Below are 15,555 nucleotides of genomic sequence, written 5' to 3'. Positions count from 1 at the left end.
GTCGGATGATACTATCTTCAAACAATTAGAATAGAGAGAGAAAAAAGTAATTTGGTGTAATGATTCTTGTATTCATCAGAAGAGTCGATTACACATATATGAGTTTACTTGAAGTGAAGCTTCTAACAGAAATAATGGTTTCTATACATTTACAATTTCAGTCCTCTAACTAACATAAAATTAAAATAACAACTTTCTAACAAAGAAACTTAACATCCTCCCCTCAAGATGAACTTTGATGAATGTCATCAAGGTTCATCTTGGATAGAAGAAACTAAAATTATGGACCACACAATCCTTTTGTAAACTGATCTGCAAGTTGTTGATTCGTAGGAACATGTCGTGGCATTACGAAACCAAGTTTGTATTGACCTCTCACTATGTGACAATCAATGTCTAAATGTTTTGTTCTTTCGTGAAAAATTGGAATTTTAGTAATGTGTATAGCTGCCTTGTTATCGCACCACAAAGAAATTGGAATTTTTAGTTGAATTTTTAGATCTCTTAGTATGTAACTAAGCCATAAAAGCTCACACATTGTGGCTGCAAGGCTCCTATACTCAGCTTCACAAGAAGATTTAGAAACTGTATTTTGTTTATTTGTCTTCCATGAAACTAAAGAAGAACCCAAGAAGATGCAATATCTAGTCAAAGATCTTCTGGTGTCTATACAGCTAGCCCAATCTGAATCACTATATGCAGTGATGGTTAATGGAAAAGATCCTATTTTAAAGAACAAATTTTTTGATGGGCAACCATTCAGATATTTCAAAACTTGTAAAGTAGCCTTCCAATGTATCTCTCTAGGAGTATGCAGAAATTATGATAATTGTTGGACTGCATAACTAATGTTTGGCCGTGTAAAGTTGGGATACAATAATTTTCCAACCAATCTTCTATATTTTTCAGGATCATTAAGAACTTTTCATTTGTCTGAACAGAGCTGAACATTCTTTAACACATGTGTAGTTGCAGGTTTAGCACCAGTTAAACCAACATCATTAAGAATGTCCATGATGTACTTTCTTTGATTGACATACAACCCATTTTCGGTTTTTAACAATTCCACTCCCAAAAAATAGCTCGCCTGTCCCAAATCTTTAACAGTAAAAGCTTTATACAACTGTTCTTTTACTTCTTTTATCAATTCTTCATTTGGACTTGTTATCAATACATCATCTACATATACAACCAAAGTCAGAAATTGGATTCCTCCCCCTTTTGTAAAAAGACAATGGTCATGAGAAGATTGCTTGAATCCAAAACTTAAAAACTTATTACAAAATTCAATGTGCCATTGTCTGCTAACCTATTTCAAACCATAAAAGGATTTATTTAACTTGCATTCTTCTCCTTCTTTGGCCTTAGAATACCCCTGTGGTGGTTTCAAGTACACTTCTTCATCGAGATATCCATGCAGAAATGCATTGTTGATATTCAATTGGTTTAAAAACCAATCATTTGCAGTAGATAAAGACAATAACACCCTTACAATTACTATTTTAGCCACTGGCGAGAAACTGTCTAAGTAATCAATACCATAAGTTTGGTTATACCCTTTTGCTACCAATCTTGCTTTAAACCTTTTAATTATACCATCTGGATTTAATTTTACCTTGTATACCCATTTTGACACTATGGGTTTCTTTTCAGGGGGAAGGGACATAGTGGTCCAGGTATTATTATCTTCTAATGCTTTCAAACAATTATAATAGAGAGAGAAAGAAGTAATTTGGTGTAATGATTCTTGTATTCATTAGAAGAGTCAATTACACGTATAAGAGTTTACTTGAAGTGAAGCTTCTAAACAGAAATAATGGTTTCTACACATTTACAATTTCAGTCCTCTAAGTAACATAAAATTACAATAACAACTTTTTAACAAAGAAACTTAACACTATCACCAAACAATTTAATTAAGTTATAAGTAGGTTGGGATCATGGCATATATAAGACTGAGCTAATTTAGCACTAGATGATTATGGGTTAATAGATAAGGGAACACGAACATATTGATTTTCATAATCTTTAAAAGAAATCCCCAATGTTTAATGAATTTTTATAATCATTACAATCTTTATAGATTAAAATCCAGAACCCATATATATTTGCTTATAAGCATAAAAGATTCAAATTTGAATGTAGTGAGATTAAAAAACAAGGAACAAGAGAGTTTTGTGGGTGTTAGGTTTAGTGAGTTTGGTGTGAAATACGTGTCCATTAGGAAGTGTGTTTGGTGTGAAGTGTGCTTTTGTGTAGGTTTAGTGTGTGTTTAGATAAAGCTTTACTTGGATCCTAAGAAAACATACATCCGTTCAAGTGGCAATTTGAGTTTAATTTTTACTTGTTTTTTTTATCAACATGTTTTTATCATCTTGTTTTAATTCGTAAATTTCACAATGATCGGATTTTTTTTTTTTTTTCTAAAAAAAGTAACATTCCTTTAGAGGTGTAATTAAAAAGATTCCCTTAACGTTTTGCAAGTTATTTATTCTAGTAGCAATACAAAACTTTTGCATGCTAGTCTTTTAAATTTATATTTTCTATAACTGCATATATGGAATATTTTATTGATACAGATTGTATACCAATAATATACTTAATCTACTATGAGCTTTTGTTGAATTACGCGATAGAAACAACAAATGCACAAAATATATTACTTAATCAGAATAATAATGTACCTAACTTTTGTATTAACCATCATCTTTTAAGACATATGGTTACACTATATTCTATTGAACGTGCATGGCAAAAGAAAGTTCACAAATGTTGAATGCCTTTGTTCTTTGTGATAATGATTTTATAAGGCAATAAATTATGATTTTTTTTTTGTATATATTCAGTTATTTTTTTATATTATTTCATTTAATTTATATTTTATGTTAAAAAAATGACGTAGAACAAAAATACGAATTAAGTTTTTGCTTTTTTTCTCTACTTTAGTCTTAATTAACATCTACATTTTCAGGATTTTCAAATACATGTAAAAATGCACGAATTAAGTTTTTTCGTTTCTTTCTACACTTTAGAATGCCTTCTTGACTTGAAAAATACGAATCTTGATATGAAATCGTAAGAAGAAACTAAAAACTGAAAATAATTGAAAGTTTTGTTTCATAAAAATTTATTAGACAAAAATTTATTAGACGATAGCTTTAGATAAAGGTGAGGTTGTTTGGTAATTCATATTTGAGTGAACACGTTTGTGCTAATATTGTTCTGATTTGAAACAAAAAATATGAAATATGGTTTTTTTCCTAATATTTTGAAACTAAATAGTTTTAGGGCATAAAGTTAATAAGTTGCACGGGGCTTCCAAGATTTCTAGAACGACTCTGGTCACCTTCAATCTGACTTTAACGACCAATGTACAACCTCGTCCAGGATCCATCCATTTTTGGTATGCATTACATCTTCATTTCTTATGTTATTTAATGTTGATAAAGATAAAAAAGCAAGAATATAGCAATATATCATGCAAATCACTTGTAATGATTTGTATTAACTTCGGCTTATAAATGACATGTATGATAAAATTAGTTGGTATGTATTAGCCGAAAACTAGAAGCTAGTAGTGTATCTTTTATTCTTTTACTTTTGTAAAAATATTTGGTAGAAATATATGTTAATTTTAAATGCGTAAAATTACTTAAAATTCAAATCAAAAAACTTTTTTTTTTCACAACTTTTTGTTTAAAATAAAAAATGAAAACTAAAAATTACTGCTGCCAAACAAAGTTTTTTTTTTACGAAATTTTTTTCAAAACTAAAAGTTAAAAGTTCTTAAATTTTCACACCAAAAACAACCAAAGAGTCGTTTTCGATCTCCAATTTTACAAATATAGTGAGAATATACATCTTATATATTGGTAACTTGGTATTAAAATACGAGAATGTTACAAAAACAAAAAAAATTAAATACAATTATTTATTGCATGTTACAAAAAGGTGAATACGAAGATTTGCTAAGAGTGGTTAAATACTTAAATAGTCATAGAAAGTCGTAAAATAGGATTCAACCGTACAAAACTAAACCACGGTGTCCAAGTTGATACAAATTAAAAGTCCAAGGGGTAAAATGGTATTTTTGCTTTCGCTACATACAGATCTATATATACGTGCATAAAAACTTTTTTGCTTTCTTTTTGCAAATTCTAGAGAGAGAGAGAGAGAGAGAGAGAGAAATTCGAAGTCAATGGAGACGAATCTGGATTTTACCAGAAAATGATATCAAAATCAAACCCTAGATTTCTTGTTTAATGTTGAATGTGGTCGGTTTTTTATTTTGATTTGTATAATTATCGATTTTTAGGGATTTGGATATAATTTTGTGACCCGATTTTCTCGATCTGTGGATATTGGATCGGAAAAAAGGAGAGGGGAAAATGCCGTCGCACGCAGATGTAGATCGGCAGATAGAGCAATTGATGGAGTGCAAACCGTTGACGGAATCGGAGGTGAAAAATCTTTGCGATCAAGCTAGGGCCATACTTGTAGAGGAATGGAATGTCCAGCCGGTGAAATGTCCCGTTACTGTTTGTGGCGATATCCATGGTCAGTTTTACGATCTGATCGAGCTGTTTCGGATAGGCGGCAATCCTCCCGATACCAATTATCTCTTCATGGGTGATTACGTTGGTAAGATCTCAAATTTCCAATCTCCTGTCTTTGTTATAATACGAACGACTTTGCGAGGTTTTGAAAACTTTGGGGGACGGATTATTCCATTCCATGATGATTAACTTTAGGAATCGGATTCAGTTTCTCAGAAGATTGAAATTTTTGATAGTTCAGCTTTTTCACTGAAAACGTAGATCTTGACTATCAGATATTTTCGTGAATTTATTGTTTCAAGTTTGAAATGATGTTTGATGATTGATGTAAGTTTACTACTTTGTTTAATACTGTTGTAATCAGATTGTTAATACTACATACAGATCGTGGATATTATTCCGTGGAGACTGTGACACTCTTGGTGGCTCTAAAAGTTCGTTATAGAGACAGACTTACAATTCTCAGAGGAAATCATGAGAGTCGACAGATCACTCAAGTGTAATACTAAAACAATTATTGCTTACTCAATTACTCGTACTGTTTCTTTACTTTGTTATTGATTGATCACTCACATACATCATTGATGAAAACTCAGATATGGATTCTATGATGAATGTTTGAGAAAGTATGGAAATGCAAATGTATGGAAGCATTTCACTGATCTTTTCGATTACCTACCACTAACAGCACTTATCGAGAGCCAGGTTTGAATAATTACAATTTACAAATGTCTTTTTTTTGTATCCTTTCTCCTTTCTCCTTCATCTGATCTCATATCTAACAAATTTGTTTTGTTGCATCATATTGAATTCACAGGTGTTCTGCTTGCATGGAGGACTTTCACCATCTCTTGATACACTAGACAATATCCGAGCATTAGACCGGATACAAGAGGTACAATCACAAAATTTAGTAATTTACAAATAAACAAACACTTTTATAATCTTTAATCTTGTTAATTGTTATTGATTTTGGTTATGTATTTATAGGTTCCACATGAAGGACCGATGTGTGATCTGTTGTGGTCTGATCCAGATGACAGATGTGGGTGGGGGATTTCGCCACGTGGCGCTGGTTATACATTTGGACAAGATATCGCATCTCAGTTTAACCATACAAATGGACTCTCTCTCATTTCAAGAGCCCATCAGCTTGTTATGGAGGGTTTTAACTGGTGCCAGGTTTGTAATTTATATTGATCCTCATATTCATAAAATATGATAAAAGAAATGAAAACAAATATTGATTTGATTTGATTGTTTTGTAATTGTTGTATTTAGGAAAAGAATGTGGTGACTGTGTTCAGTGCTCCAAACTACTGTTACAGATGTGGGAATATGGCTGCGATTCTTGAGATAGGAGAACATATGGACCAAAACTTTCTCCAATTTGATCCAGCACCAAGGCAGATTGAACCAGATACCACTCGTAAGACTCCTGATTATTTTTTGTAATCACAGTTCACATATTACTAATCCAATTGGGATTAGGGTTCGCCTTGTTTGTAATCCAAATCCACCTTGTAGATGTTTTTTTCCCCTTCAGAAAAACAAGACACCAGTTTTGTTGTTTGTTGTCATGTTGTTGTTGTTGTTGTTGTTGTTATGCTGTCTTAACATCATCATTCTTTTGTTTCGAATTTCCACTGCACATTTACTTTCTACTTTTCCTCATCTTCTTTATGCCTTTTAGATAATACCAAAACATCGACTTAATGGGTCAAGCATTTAATTTGTACTTAATATGGTCAGATATAAGCCAAAGAAGTTGGTTTAGGTTGTATTTGGTGCGTCACAGCTAGTTTTTTTTTTTTTTTTTTTTTTCGAGTTTTTTTAAGTTGTTATATTTGACAAGTCAAAAATTAACTTATAAGCTAGCTTTTTACAAAACTACTTAGATTAGCTTTTCATGAGTTTTTTAAAACATTTTATAATATACCTCTTAATTAATTATAGAAAACATATTCTTTTAAATATTATTTTATGTAATTTTATATATTTCAGCTAGCTTATCAATTAGTTTTACCAAACGTCAAATTTTATGAATCAGTTTTTCAACTATACAACTAGTTTTTCAACTAGTATGCAAACATAATCTTAATAGTTAAAGATATTAATTAACCTTTCATCTATTTGTCCCATTTTTTCTTCCAAAATTTGATGAATATTGAAAATTTTGTTTTTCAAGTTAAAAGGGTAAAACGGCATCTATTTGTCTCATTTTTTCTTCCAAAATTTGATGAATATTGAGAAATTTGTTTTTTAAGTTAAAAGTACTATTGTTCATAAGGTTTATTGAACCCCAGTTTATTCAACCCCATGCTATTTAACTTTGTCAGAATGACTTAATGAATTAAGCCACAAAAATCGGCTTAATGGGCTTAGATATTTTAACCTTTTCATACATTTGCCCCCTCTCTTTTTTTTTAATTGAGATGAATGCTGTGAAATTTATTTTATTAATGGAAAAAGTAAAATTGATCATAAACCTTTTATACAAACAAACATCATTATACATAGCTAACCACCCCTATATAATCCCTAAAATCAAACCCTAGTTAATCTTATCATAAGTCTTTATTTTTGTCTTCCACTTTTACAAATACAAACACCCGCCACGTATTATTATAATAATAATAATCACATATTATGTATTTATTTATTGATCAAACTATGCGACACTAATAATGGTATTGGCATCCCCACTATTGTTATTAAAGCTACCAGAAATATCTTGAAACTTGGCCATGGTATTACTATTAGTTGGTGGTGGGGATGACGTGGATGGTTGATGTTGGAGGGAGAGGTGTAGAGTCAACGCCAAGGAGGAGGGTTGGTGGTCAATCTCCTCCTCCTCCTCGGTTGAGTTTAGGTTAAGGTTGGCCATTTTTGTTGATGGGGGCATGAGTACACGTGTCGATGGGCTCATCACTGAATTATCATCTCCGGTGGTGGCCGGAAGTAAAGATAGTGGCTGTTTTTCCTCATCTTCCGGTGAAGAGTTTGTATACTGCCAATTAAAAGAGTAATAAATAAATTAAATTGATAACTTTTTTTTTCACCGATTAACATGCTTAAGAGGTGGTAATCATGATGGATCACTGTATAAAACATGTTAAAAATCATCTAAACAACGTTTTATTTATGTAAAGTGGAAATTACAACATTTATATATTTTTCAATTATGTATAGTTTAAAATAGTTGTAGCCGAAATTCTATAACGGAATAATCACCACAACATTCTTTACAATAGTAGTTGGGATACTTATGATGGATTGGTCTAGTAGAATAAATGCATTTATGTCTATTAATTTGTTTGTTTTTTTTATTCTTTAATGTATATAGTTTTATCATTGTTTACAAAATTCACAAAAATCTAAATCTAAAGATAATTTATAAATTTGGTAATTATCCCCTTCATAGTTAATTCTAAAACAAGACTTGGTAAAGGAATCAATCTCACGTCGCATGTTAATATCCAAAACGTATTTAAGAAGCGAATGTTTTGATAAAAAAAACTATTTTTAAATAATAAAAACTGATTTTTTTTTTCAATATTAAAAGCAAAAGACATGATTCAACAAACTTTTAATTTGCAAAAGAAATTGTAAATTCAACATACAAGAGATAGAAATTGTGTTTGATCAAATATGAAGCATCAATCATAGTATGTGATCTTTGATTCAACTCGTATTAATCAAAATCTCAAATCGGTTATGAATATTAATCATGTTATTGCGAAAATTTTATGATCAAATTGAAGAATCATTAGTCAATCATTAGATTTTATATAATTACAGAAATGAAGAGGATTACCGTTTCGGTGGTGATGTCAAATAGGCTAGATCTCCGGCGACGCCTGTTATTGTTATTGTTCCGGCGGAGGAAGTACTTCTGAGCATGGCTAGCAACTTGAGTCGGTGTTCGAGTTTTAACGAAGTTCCTTGAGATTCCTCTCCAATCTCCTTTCCCTACCTTATTCAATCCCACCAGAAACAGCCGGTGTTCCTCCTCCGTCCATGGCACTCCTATTCAAATCAAAATCGATCGGCGCGTGAAAATTACAAAACATGTATTGATATCGTTAAATCGATGCAACTACCTCTTTTCCGGTCTTGGCAACGAGCAGAAGGATGAATGACGTCATCGGAGGCGTAGCCGGCGGCATCTGTATTGGAATCTGGAGGCTGGCAGTCGAACTGAGCTAGATTATTCATGCTCGCACTCTTCCTGAAGGAAGATCCGCCTTCCATCAATCGGACACCGAATAACATGATACTTTTTCCGATGTTATTGACGGGGGAGGAGGAGGTGGTGGTACTACCAGTGGACTCCAAGCAGCTGCCGGGCATAGCTGCCATTGTACTTTCTTTCCCCCTCTGGTTGAATGGAGGGAGGGAAGGTGGATGAAGACAAGATGTGGGTTTGATTTGATAAAATAAGGGATGGGGATTTGTGGGTTTTGTTTATTGCAAAACCGTACTCGGGTATGCTTATATGTCACGCACGACCACTTGTTACATGTATAACTTTACCGATCCTTAATCACAACCGTTCAAACCATCTACTTATTTTGTCATCTTCCATTTTTGTCTTTTTGGTGTCCAAATTTAGGGCATCTCAATCAGTTACATTATCTTAGGATTTAAAATTGGAGACCAGAGTGGACGTATTGGGATAACTCACTCTTTAATTTTAGACAAAATTGCAAAAATAGTCCCTATGGTATGTATTTTTTTGGAATTTTAGTTCAAATCGATTTTTTTGGATTGGTGGTCATTTTGAGATAGTTTGTTTGTAGATTTGGTCCCTCGGATAAAAAAAACTAAAATACCCTTGAGGTATTACTTTTTCATTTTTCTTTCATTTTTTTTTTTTATCTATTTTGATAGTTAAAAAATTAAGAAATCTCTCTCTCTCTCTATCTCTCTCTCTCTCTCTCTCCCCCTCCTGGCCCACCTCCCAAACAAGCACCTAAATTTGTTATCGGCCGATTAAAACTCATTTCCAACGATGTGGTTTATAGAGAACAGTCATGGAGTTCTTCATCCAAGTTGTTTACTTACTGAAACTCGATTGACAAGAAAACAACCCCCCAAAAAAAACAACTCTAGACCCAAAATGGTTCATCCCCTTCATATACAAAGTCTCCCAAACCCTAATCGATGAACACAACAGATCAATCTAGTCAATCTATGGTGCAATTCTCAAATGGTATCGCTCTACCGCCTTATCGGATTTCATCATAATCTACCCTTACCCGTTGAGCCATTTTATCCCTAAGAGGTACGCTTCTAAAATCCCTACCTACTTGGCGCGACATTGAAGACAATTTTAGGTTTCTAACGTGTAAAAGTTTTAAAGAATCTGTGAGATTAAATGGCATATTGGAAATCATTAGCGAAACAGGGGTTGTTTGGTGAGATGTATTTGTTTAATCTACCTTCGATTTCTCTTGCAGTGAGTTTGAAGAATATAGGGGAGGAAGCGGTTTTTGGTTGGCATAAAGTTAAATCGGTGATGCCTTCTGCTACGTTTGTTGTTGAAGTCGACTTGATCTCAGTATGTATAGTATGTATGTGTGTGTGTGTTTTGTTTTATTAGATGATGGCCAACAAACATAGAAGATGACGATTCGATGACGAAGAAACCATATCAGAACCAGATCAGAGCTTTCATCTACAAGTAGGGGCATCGTCTTCCTCACATAACATGTAGTAGTTGAAGGAGAGGGTTGAGTTGCAGGTTTCAAAGCAAGGAAGTGGGGCTTGGGTTATCAAGTTCTTAAGATAAATTAACCTAACCCATGTGATGTAGAAGCTTCATATTCTGAAATAAGTTTGTAACAAAAATTTCAATTGCTTGACCATCAACAACTCCATTTTTGACCAGTTCTTGTATACTATCGTTTCTTATCAGTTCACTTAGCAATAACCAGATTTCTTTGCTTCTCTCCGCCATTGTTATTTTTTTGTATGATCGATCAATAACAAAAGGGTAGCTCCACACTATTTTCCTTCTGATCTATGATCGATCGTGGGAATAAAGGAGGAGGCATGGTGAAGATTCAAGTTTCAAATTTGGGGAAAAAGACAATCAGGAGAGAGAGAGAGAGAGGTGTGGGCCCCATTTTATTATTAATAAAACATTAAATTAAATAGAAAAAAACATAAAAATATATCAAGAGGACAATTTAGTCATTTCAATTTTCGGAGGGACATTTTTTACATACAAACTAGTCCAAAAGGAGCATGAATCCAAAAAACTTGTGGTTTGGACTAAAACCCCAAAAATTTACATACCACAGGGACCATTTTTGCAATTTTGTCTTAATTTTGTTGTTAAACATCAAAATCATCAAAATCAGGTGGAAATTCATCACAAAATCCTAATAAGTATAAATTTAATGTCAATATTTCGGTGTAATATTATTAGTGATGAATTTTGTGACGGAAACTGCAACCAAGTAGTCAAGATCGTTGAAATACGAACGTATTGATATAAAGAACATTAAAATCCGAGATCGTATGAAGAAGTTATGATGTTCAGAACAGATGACCTAAGCAACCAAGTAGTCAAGATCACGATGGACATAAGTATCAAAAGTCCTAAACACCTCATTAATGATTGTCCCACTTAAGATGTCATGAGAAAAATCTAAAGAAATCATTCATAAAAACTAAATGAGTACAAAAACAAAAATGACTTATTTTGCAGAAAAGAAAATATTAAGGACTAAATGTGTACAAAAATATTAAGGACTAAATGTGTACAAAGTGAGAAATATATTACCCTATTAAGTTAATTTTACTAGTTAACCTGGAGTAGCCGGTCATAAGGACTGAATGTGTACAATTTAACAAGTTGAAGGGGTAAATGTTGACTAAAAAAACTCAGTGACTAAATATATATAAGTTGAAAAATATATTACCCTTTTAAGTCACCTTTTTAACAAACAAAAAATAAACTATACAAAAAACAAATCATTATTGATACTTTTATAATCTAAATTTTTAGTAATTATATATTTGTAATTGTTTAGTTTTTAGAACAAATTACACGAATGGTCCCTATGGTTTGGTGTTTGTTACGCTCCTAGTCCCTAACTCCATTTTTTAACTCTGTCAATCCTTAATAGTTTGATTTAGTACACGCCTGGTCCCTCATCTAACTTGCCGTTTGATTTTGGAGTTAAAACCCCCACGTGCCTTGCACGTTGAGGGTTATTTCCGTCATTTTACTTATTCATCCCCTTCAAAAACCCTAGATCAGTGCATCACCCTTTTCTTCCTCTATGTTAGTTCTCTCATTTCATCTCTCGTTTATTTAATGGACAAAAAATCAAAAATGGTGAAATGTAATTGCGGGCAACCAAGTGTTATATTGACAACATGGACTGACGACAACCCCGGAAGAAAGTTCTATGGCTACAGAAAGAAGGTAAGTTTGTTTTGATTCTAACTCAAGCTTTTGTGTGACAATGACCGTAAATCTATTGGATTTGAACTTGACAGGGACCTAAATGTAAGTTTATTGGATGGGTTGATGAGGAAGGATGTGGACGATGTACTAGGATAATTTCAGGGCCGTTGAAGGCTAAGAACAAAGTTGAAGCTGAGAATCGGCTGCTGAAGATAATCATTATTTTAAGTTGGGTGTTCATAGGAATCATTATTTACAAGTTGTGGTACTTAAGAAGATCCAACTAGTATGCTATGTAGGATGTTTATGTCTTTTTGGAACTTATTTTGACTTCTATGATCCATGTAGTTGGTTGTTGTATGTGAATTTGAAGTGTTTCTAGAATGTATTTTGATTAAGTGTTTGGGAATTTGATAATATTTTGGTTAAGTGTTTGACTAAGTGTTTCTAGAACTTATTTTGACTTCTATGATCCATGTATTTTGATTAAGTGTTTCTGGAATGTATTTCGATCAAGTCTTTGGGAATTTGACTTCTATGATCCATTTAGTATATGGAAAAGTAAACACTAACAATTGACAAAAACAACCAATAACATATGCTAACAATTGACATAAACAACCAATAACACAAGTGGGATTTAATAAAGGGTAATTTAGTTTCCACAGTTTCCATAACATAGTGTCTGTTGGGTTATGAGCATTCTAACACTCCTAAGTGTACATGCAACCCTAAATACCTTGGATCTATGGTTTCTCTATTATACATGCAATTATGAACATCCAAGGTTTTATCCAAATCTAGCATACAAAATAATGAATATAACAAGATAGAATACATACCTCTTTGATGTAGATTGTCTTCATGAAGCTTGAGTGCCTAGTGCCTCAAGTGTGACACCTCAAATGGTTCACACAACACCAAATACACTTGGAGTAACTTGAGAGAAACTTGAACACTCCTAAAATCGGCTAGCCCTTTCTTATTATTCATAGTGGCCGATTTTTCCCAAAGAATATGATCTTATATAGTTGTTACAATTAGGGTAAACCCTTATTGTCATGGCCTTCCATTTCCTTGGATCCACGGGTTCAAATACACCATGGAGCATCCATGGAGCATCCATGGACCATCCTATGGGTTTTAGCCCAACTTGATTATCCATGGAGAATTAACCCACTATACAAGTATGGATGATTTACACAATCAACCCATATATTTAATTTGTCTTCTTTTGATCACTTAATTAATTCTAGATTAATTCTTGATCAATACTAATTAAATAATCTTATTAATATCTTAGAACTTATAATATATTAATCAACCCTAAGTGTTATTTCTCTCATTATAGTCTATCCAAGTGCATGATGCCATGCAACCCAAATGGACCATGCCGGGTCGGGTCAAGTCTTACCAATTATAGTTATGGACTTAGACATTAATCCAACAGTTTCATACATCAACAAAATGATTAACCAAAAGAAACACAATTTACCCAAAAGTATTAACCATAAGGACACAGTTTTACCAAAAGGACACAGTTTAACCAAAAGAATTGATTAACCAACAAAACATACTTTCACTAATGGATCAAGTCCCTTTCCCTCAATCACCTATTCCTTTTCCCTTACCAGAACCACCAGGACCACTAGGAGCACCAGGACCACTAGATTTTTGTCCTTTTCAACTCCTTGCATTATCACCAATGTTGTTGCACTTTGAACAAGTGACCGACTTAAGGACTATTGATGCAGTATTACCCTTCACCATGTCATCAATTTCATAAGTTGATTTTATGTGTTTCTTCTTTGGTCTACTTATTGTGACATGGTGTTTGGGATAAACCAAAGTTGTTGGAAACAAAGACTTTTCCCACATGCTTCTCCCATTAATGGGCTCAATTTTGAATGAGTACACCTGTTTCCAAGTTTTTAGCCAATATACCTTATGCACCCAAGTTTCTGGTATTCTGACATCCTTACTATTCTTCCTCATCTCCCATACAATAGCAACAACATGTGTGCATGGCATCCCAGTGTAACATCCAGATTTCCAAGTATATTATTTAATGATTTATTGTGAGAATCCTTTATCTACTCGATGATTTGGTGCCATAACTCGTCGAGTAGTAGCGGGATGGCCACGTGAGTTTAATGAGCTACTCGATGAGTCCAAAAGTAGACTCACCAAGTAGGCGCTATAAGTGGAAACCCTAGATCATGGGGTTTGGGGACTATTTAAAGGCACTTATAGCCCTCATTTGCAGCTACCAGTCCAAAGAGAGAAACCCTAGAGAGCTGGAGCGAGTTGAGTGAGAGAGAGAAAGCTATTTCCACCCTTTTTGGTGTTTCTTTGCAAAGAAGAAGGTGTTTCTAGCTAGAGGAGGTCAAGATGGTTGCTAATCCGTGGTTTTCAAGCTTGGATCTACAGTGTTGAGGTAGCCAATCAATCCTTTCTCTGTTTGGTTTAAGATCCTTGAATTTTAGGGTTTTCTATACCCTTTATTGGCTTGAATTGTTGAGTATGTTGTCCCTTTGAGTGTTAGACTCTGGATCTGGACCTCTAGAGGTCCAGAGGGCCTTATCCATTCTGCTTTATGTTGGTTCATGGAGGGAATGAGACTATGTTGCCATTTTAGAAGCCATTTCACCAAGGAAAGCCTTGTGTGCATTGCATAAATGACAAGACTAAACCTTTACATGATTATCGTGTTTGGGAAGGTCAGATCTATAGGTTAGAGAAGCAGATCTGACCTCAGAAGGTCATTTGAGTGTTGTCATGGAAGCAACTCGCCGAGTTCATAAGTGGACTCGACGAGTCGAGTCGGGGTTTCCCCGCGATTCATGGCAGGAGTAACCCGTCGAGTGAAGGAATGGATCGACGTGCCAAGTGAGACTAGAAGGATTTGGAGGATCCGCATGGACTCGCCGAGTCGCCCATGTGCACTCGACGAGTCGGGTCAAAGTTTGAACATTGACTTCAGTTGACCTTAGGGTTTTGGTTAAGCTGATTCAAGAGAGTTCAGGGTGGGGTAGAATGGCCTTCTACCCAATCTTTAGAGATGAGGGTCATGAGACTATGAGAGGGTATTGATCAGGAATGTTATACGGATGATAGGAGGAGGCTAGGTCGGGACGTCGAGCACGAGAGTTTATCCAACTTCATTCGAGGTGAGTCTTCTCACTATACATTACCTAGAATGGTATCCATGTGTATACCGGAGGGTCTTGTGTGCTACGTGTATGTATGAGATTATGTGCATTTGTTATATGTATGCTATGTGTTGTATAGACCGGACCGGAGGGTCCAGCGATATAGACCTGACCGAAGGGTCCAACGAGCTATGACCGGGCCAGAGGGTCCAACGAGCTACAGGACTGGAGGATCCCGTTGAGATACATCGACCGGAGGGTCGTACTATAGCCTCGAGTGACGTATGTGTTGTATATGGTATTTTGGGGAACTCACTAAGAATTCATGCTTATCATGTTGTGTGTTATGTGTTTCAGGTACCAGTGAGGATCGCGGGAAGGCGCTGTCATGAGTCATACACACTGATGAAGATTTATGTAATTA

General features: G+C 34.2%; 2 protein-coding genes across 2 annotated transcripts; one reads left to right on the top strand and one right to left on the bottom strand.

The window, feature by feature from the left end:
* Window positions 1-4,243: 4,243 nt before the first annotated feature.
* LOC145092529 (serine/threonine-protein phosphatase PP2A-2 catalytic subunit-like) lies at window positions 4,244-6,196 on the top strand. Its single transcript, XM_079030477.1, has 6 exons — window positions 4,244-4,641; window positions 4,941-5,055; window positions 5,153-5,261; window positions 5,374-5,451; window positions 5,547-5,738; window positions 5,838-6,196. Exons 1-6 carry the CDS (start codon window positions 4,389-4,391, stop codon window positions 6,009-6,011), a joined length of 921 nt encoding a protein of 306 aa, XP_078886603.1. The 5' UTR covers window positions 4,244-4,388; the 3' UTR covers window positions 6,012-6,196.
* An 803-nt stretch (window positions 6,197-6,999) lies between these two features.
* On the bottom strand, window positions 7,000-9,031 carry LOC145092528 (myb-like transcription factor family protein). The gene is made up of 3 exons (XM_079030476.1): window positions 8,660-9,031; window positions 8,374-8,585; window positions 7,000-7,566 (listed from the first exon to the last, which is right to left on the bottom strand). The coding sequence occupies exons 1-3, from the start codon at window positions 8,916-8,918 to the stop codon at window positions 7,228-7,230; spliced, it is 810 nt and encodes a 269-aa protein (XP_078886602.1). The 5' UTR covers window positions 8,919-9,031; the 3' UTR covers window positions 7,000-7,227.
* Between the last annotated feature and the right edge of the window lie 6,524 nt (window positions 9,032-15,555).

This window comes from Lactuca serriola, chromosome 3 (assembly GCF_051521515.1).
Source record: "Lactuca serriola cultivar US96UC23 chromosome 3, Lser_US96UC23_V15, whole genome shotgun sequence".
Taxonomy (NCBI): Eukaryota; Viridiplantae; Streptophyta; class Magnoliopsida; order Asterales; family Asteraceae; genus Lactuca; species Lactuca serriola.
Note: the sequence above shows the minus strand (reverse complement) of the source record. Positions and strands in the feature narration are given on the sequence as shown.

Bases quoted from the DNA above. Each gene is read 5' to 3' on its own strand.
- LOC145092529 (XM_079030477.1), top strand. From the start codon at position 4,389: ATGCCGTCGCACGCAGATGTAGATCGGCAGATAGAGCAATTGATGGAG. The intron at 4,642-4,940 runs GTAAGATCTCAA...TACTACATACAG, and splicing joins CTTCATGGGTGATTACGTTG to ATCGTGGATATTATTCCGTG. The intron at 5,056-5,152 runs GTAATACTAAAA...ATGAAAACTCAG, and splicing joins AGTCGACAGATCACTCAAGT to ATATGGATTCTATGATGAAT.
- LOC145092528 (XM_079030476.1), bottom strand. From the start codon at position 8,918: ATGGCAGCTATGCCCGGCAGCTGCTTGGAGTCCACTGGTAGTACCACC. The intron at 8,586-8,659 runs GTAGTTGCATCG...TGATTTGAATAG, and splicing joins TTGCCAAGACCGGAAAAGAG to GAGTGCCATGGACGGAGGAG. The intron at 7,567-8,373 runs GTAATCCTCTTC...TTTAATTGGCAG, and splicing joins TTGACATCACCACCGAAACG to TATACAAACTCTTCACCGGA.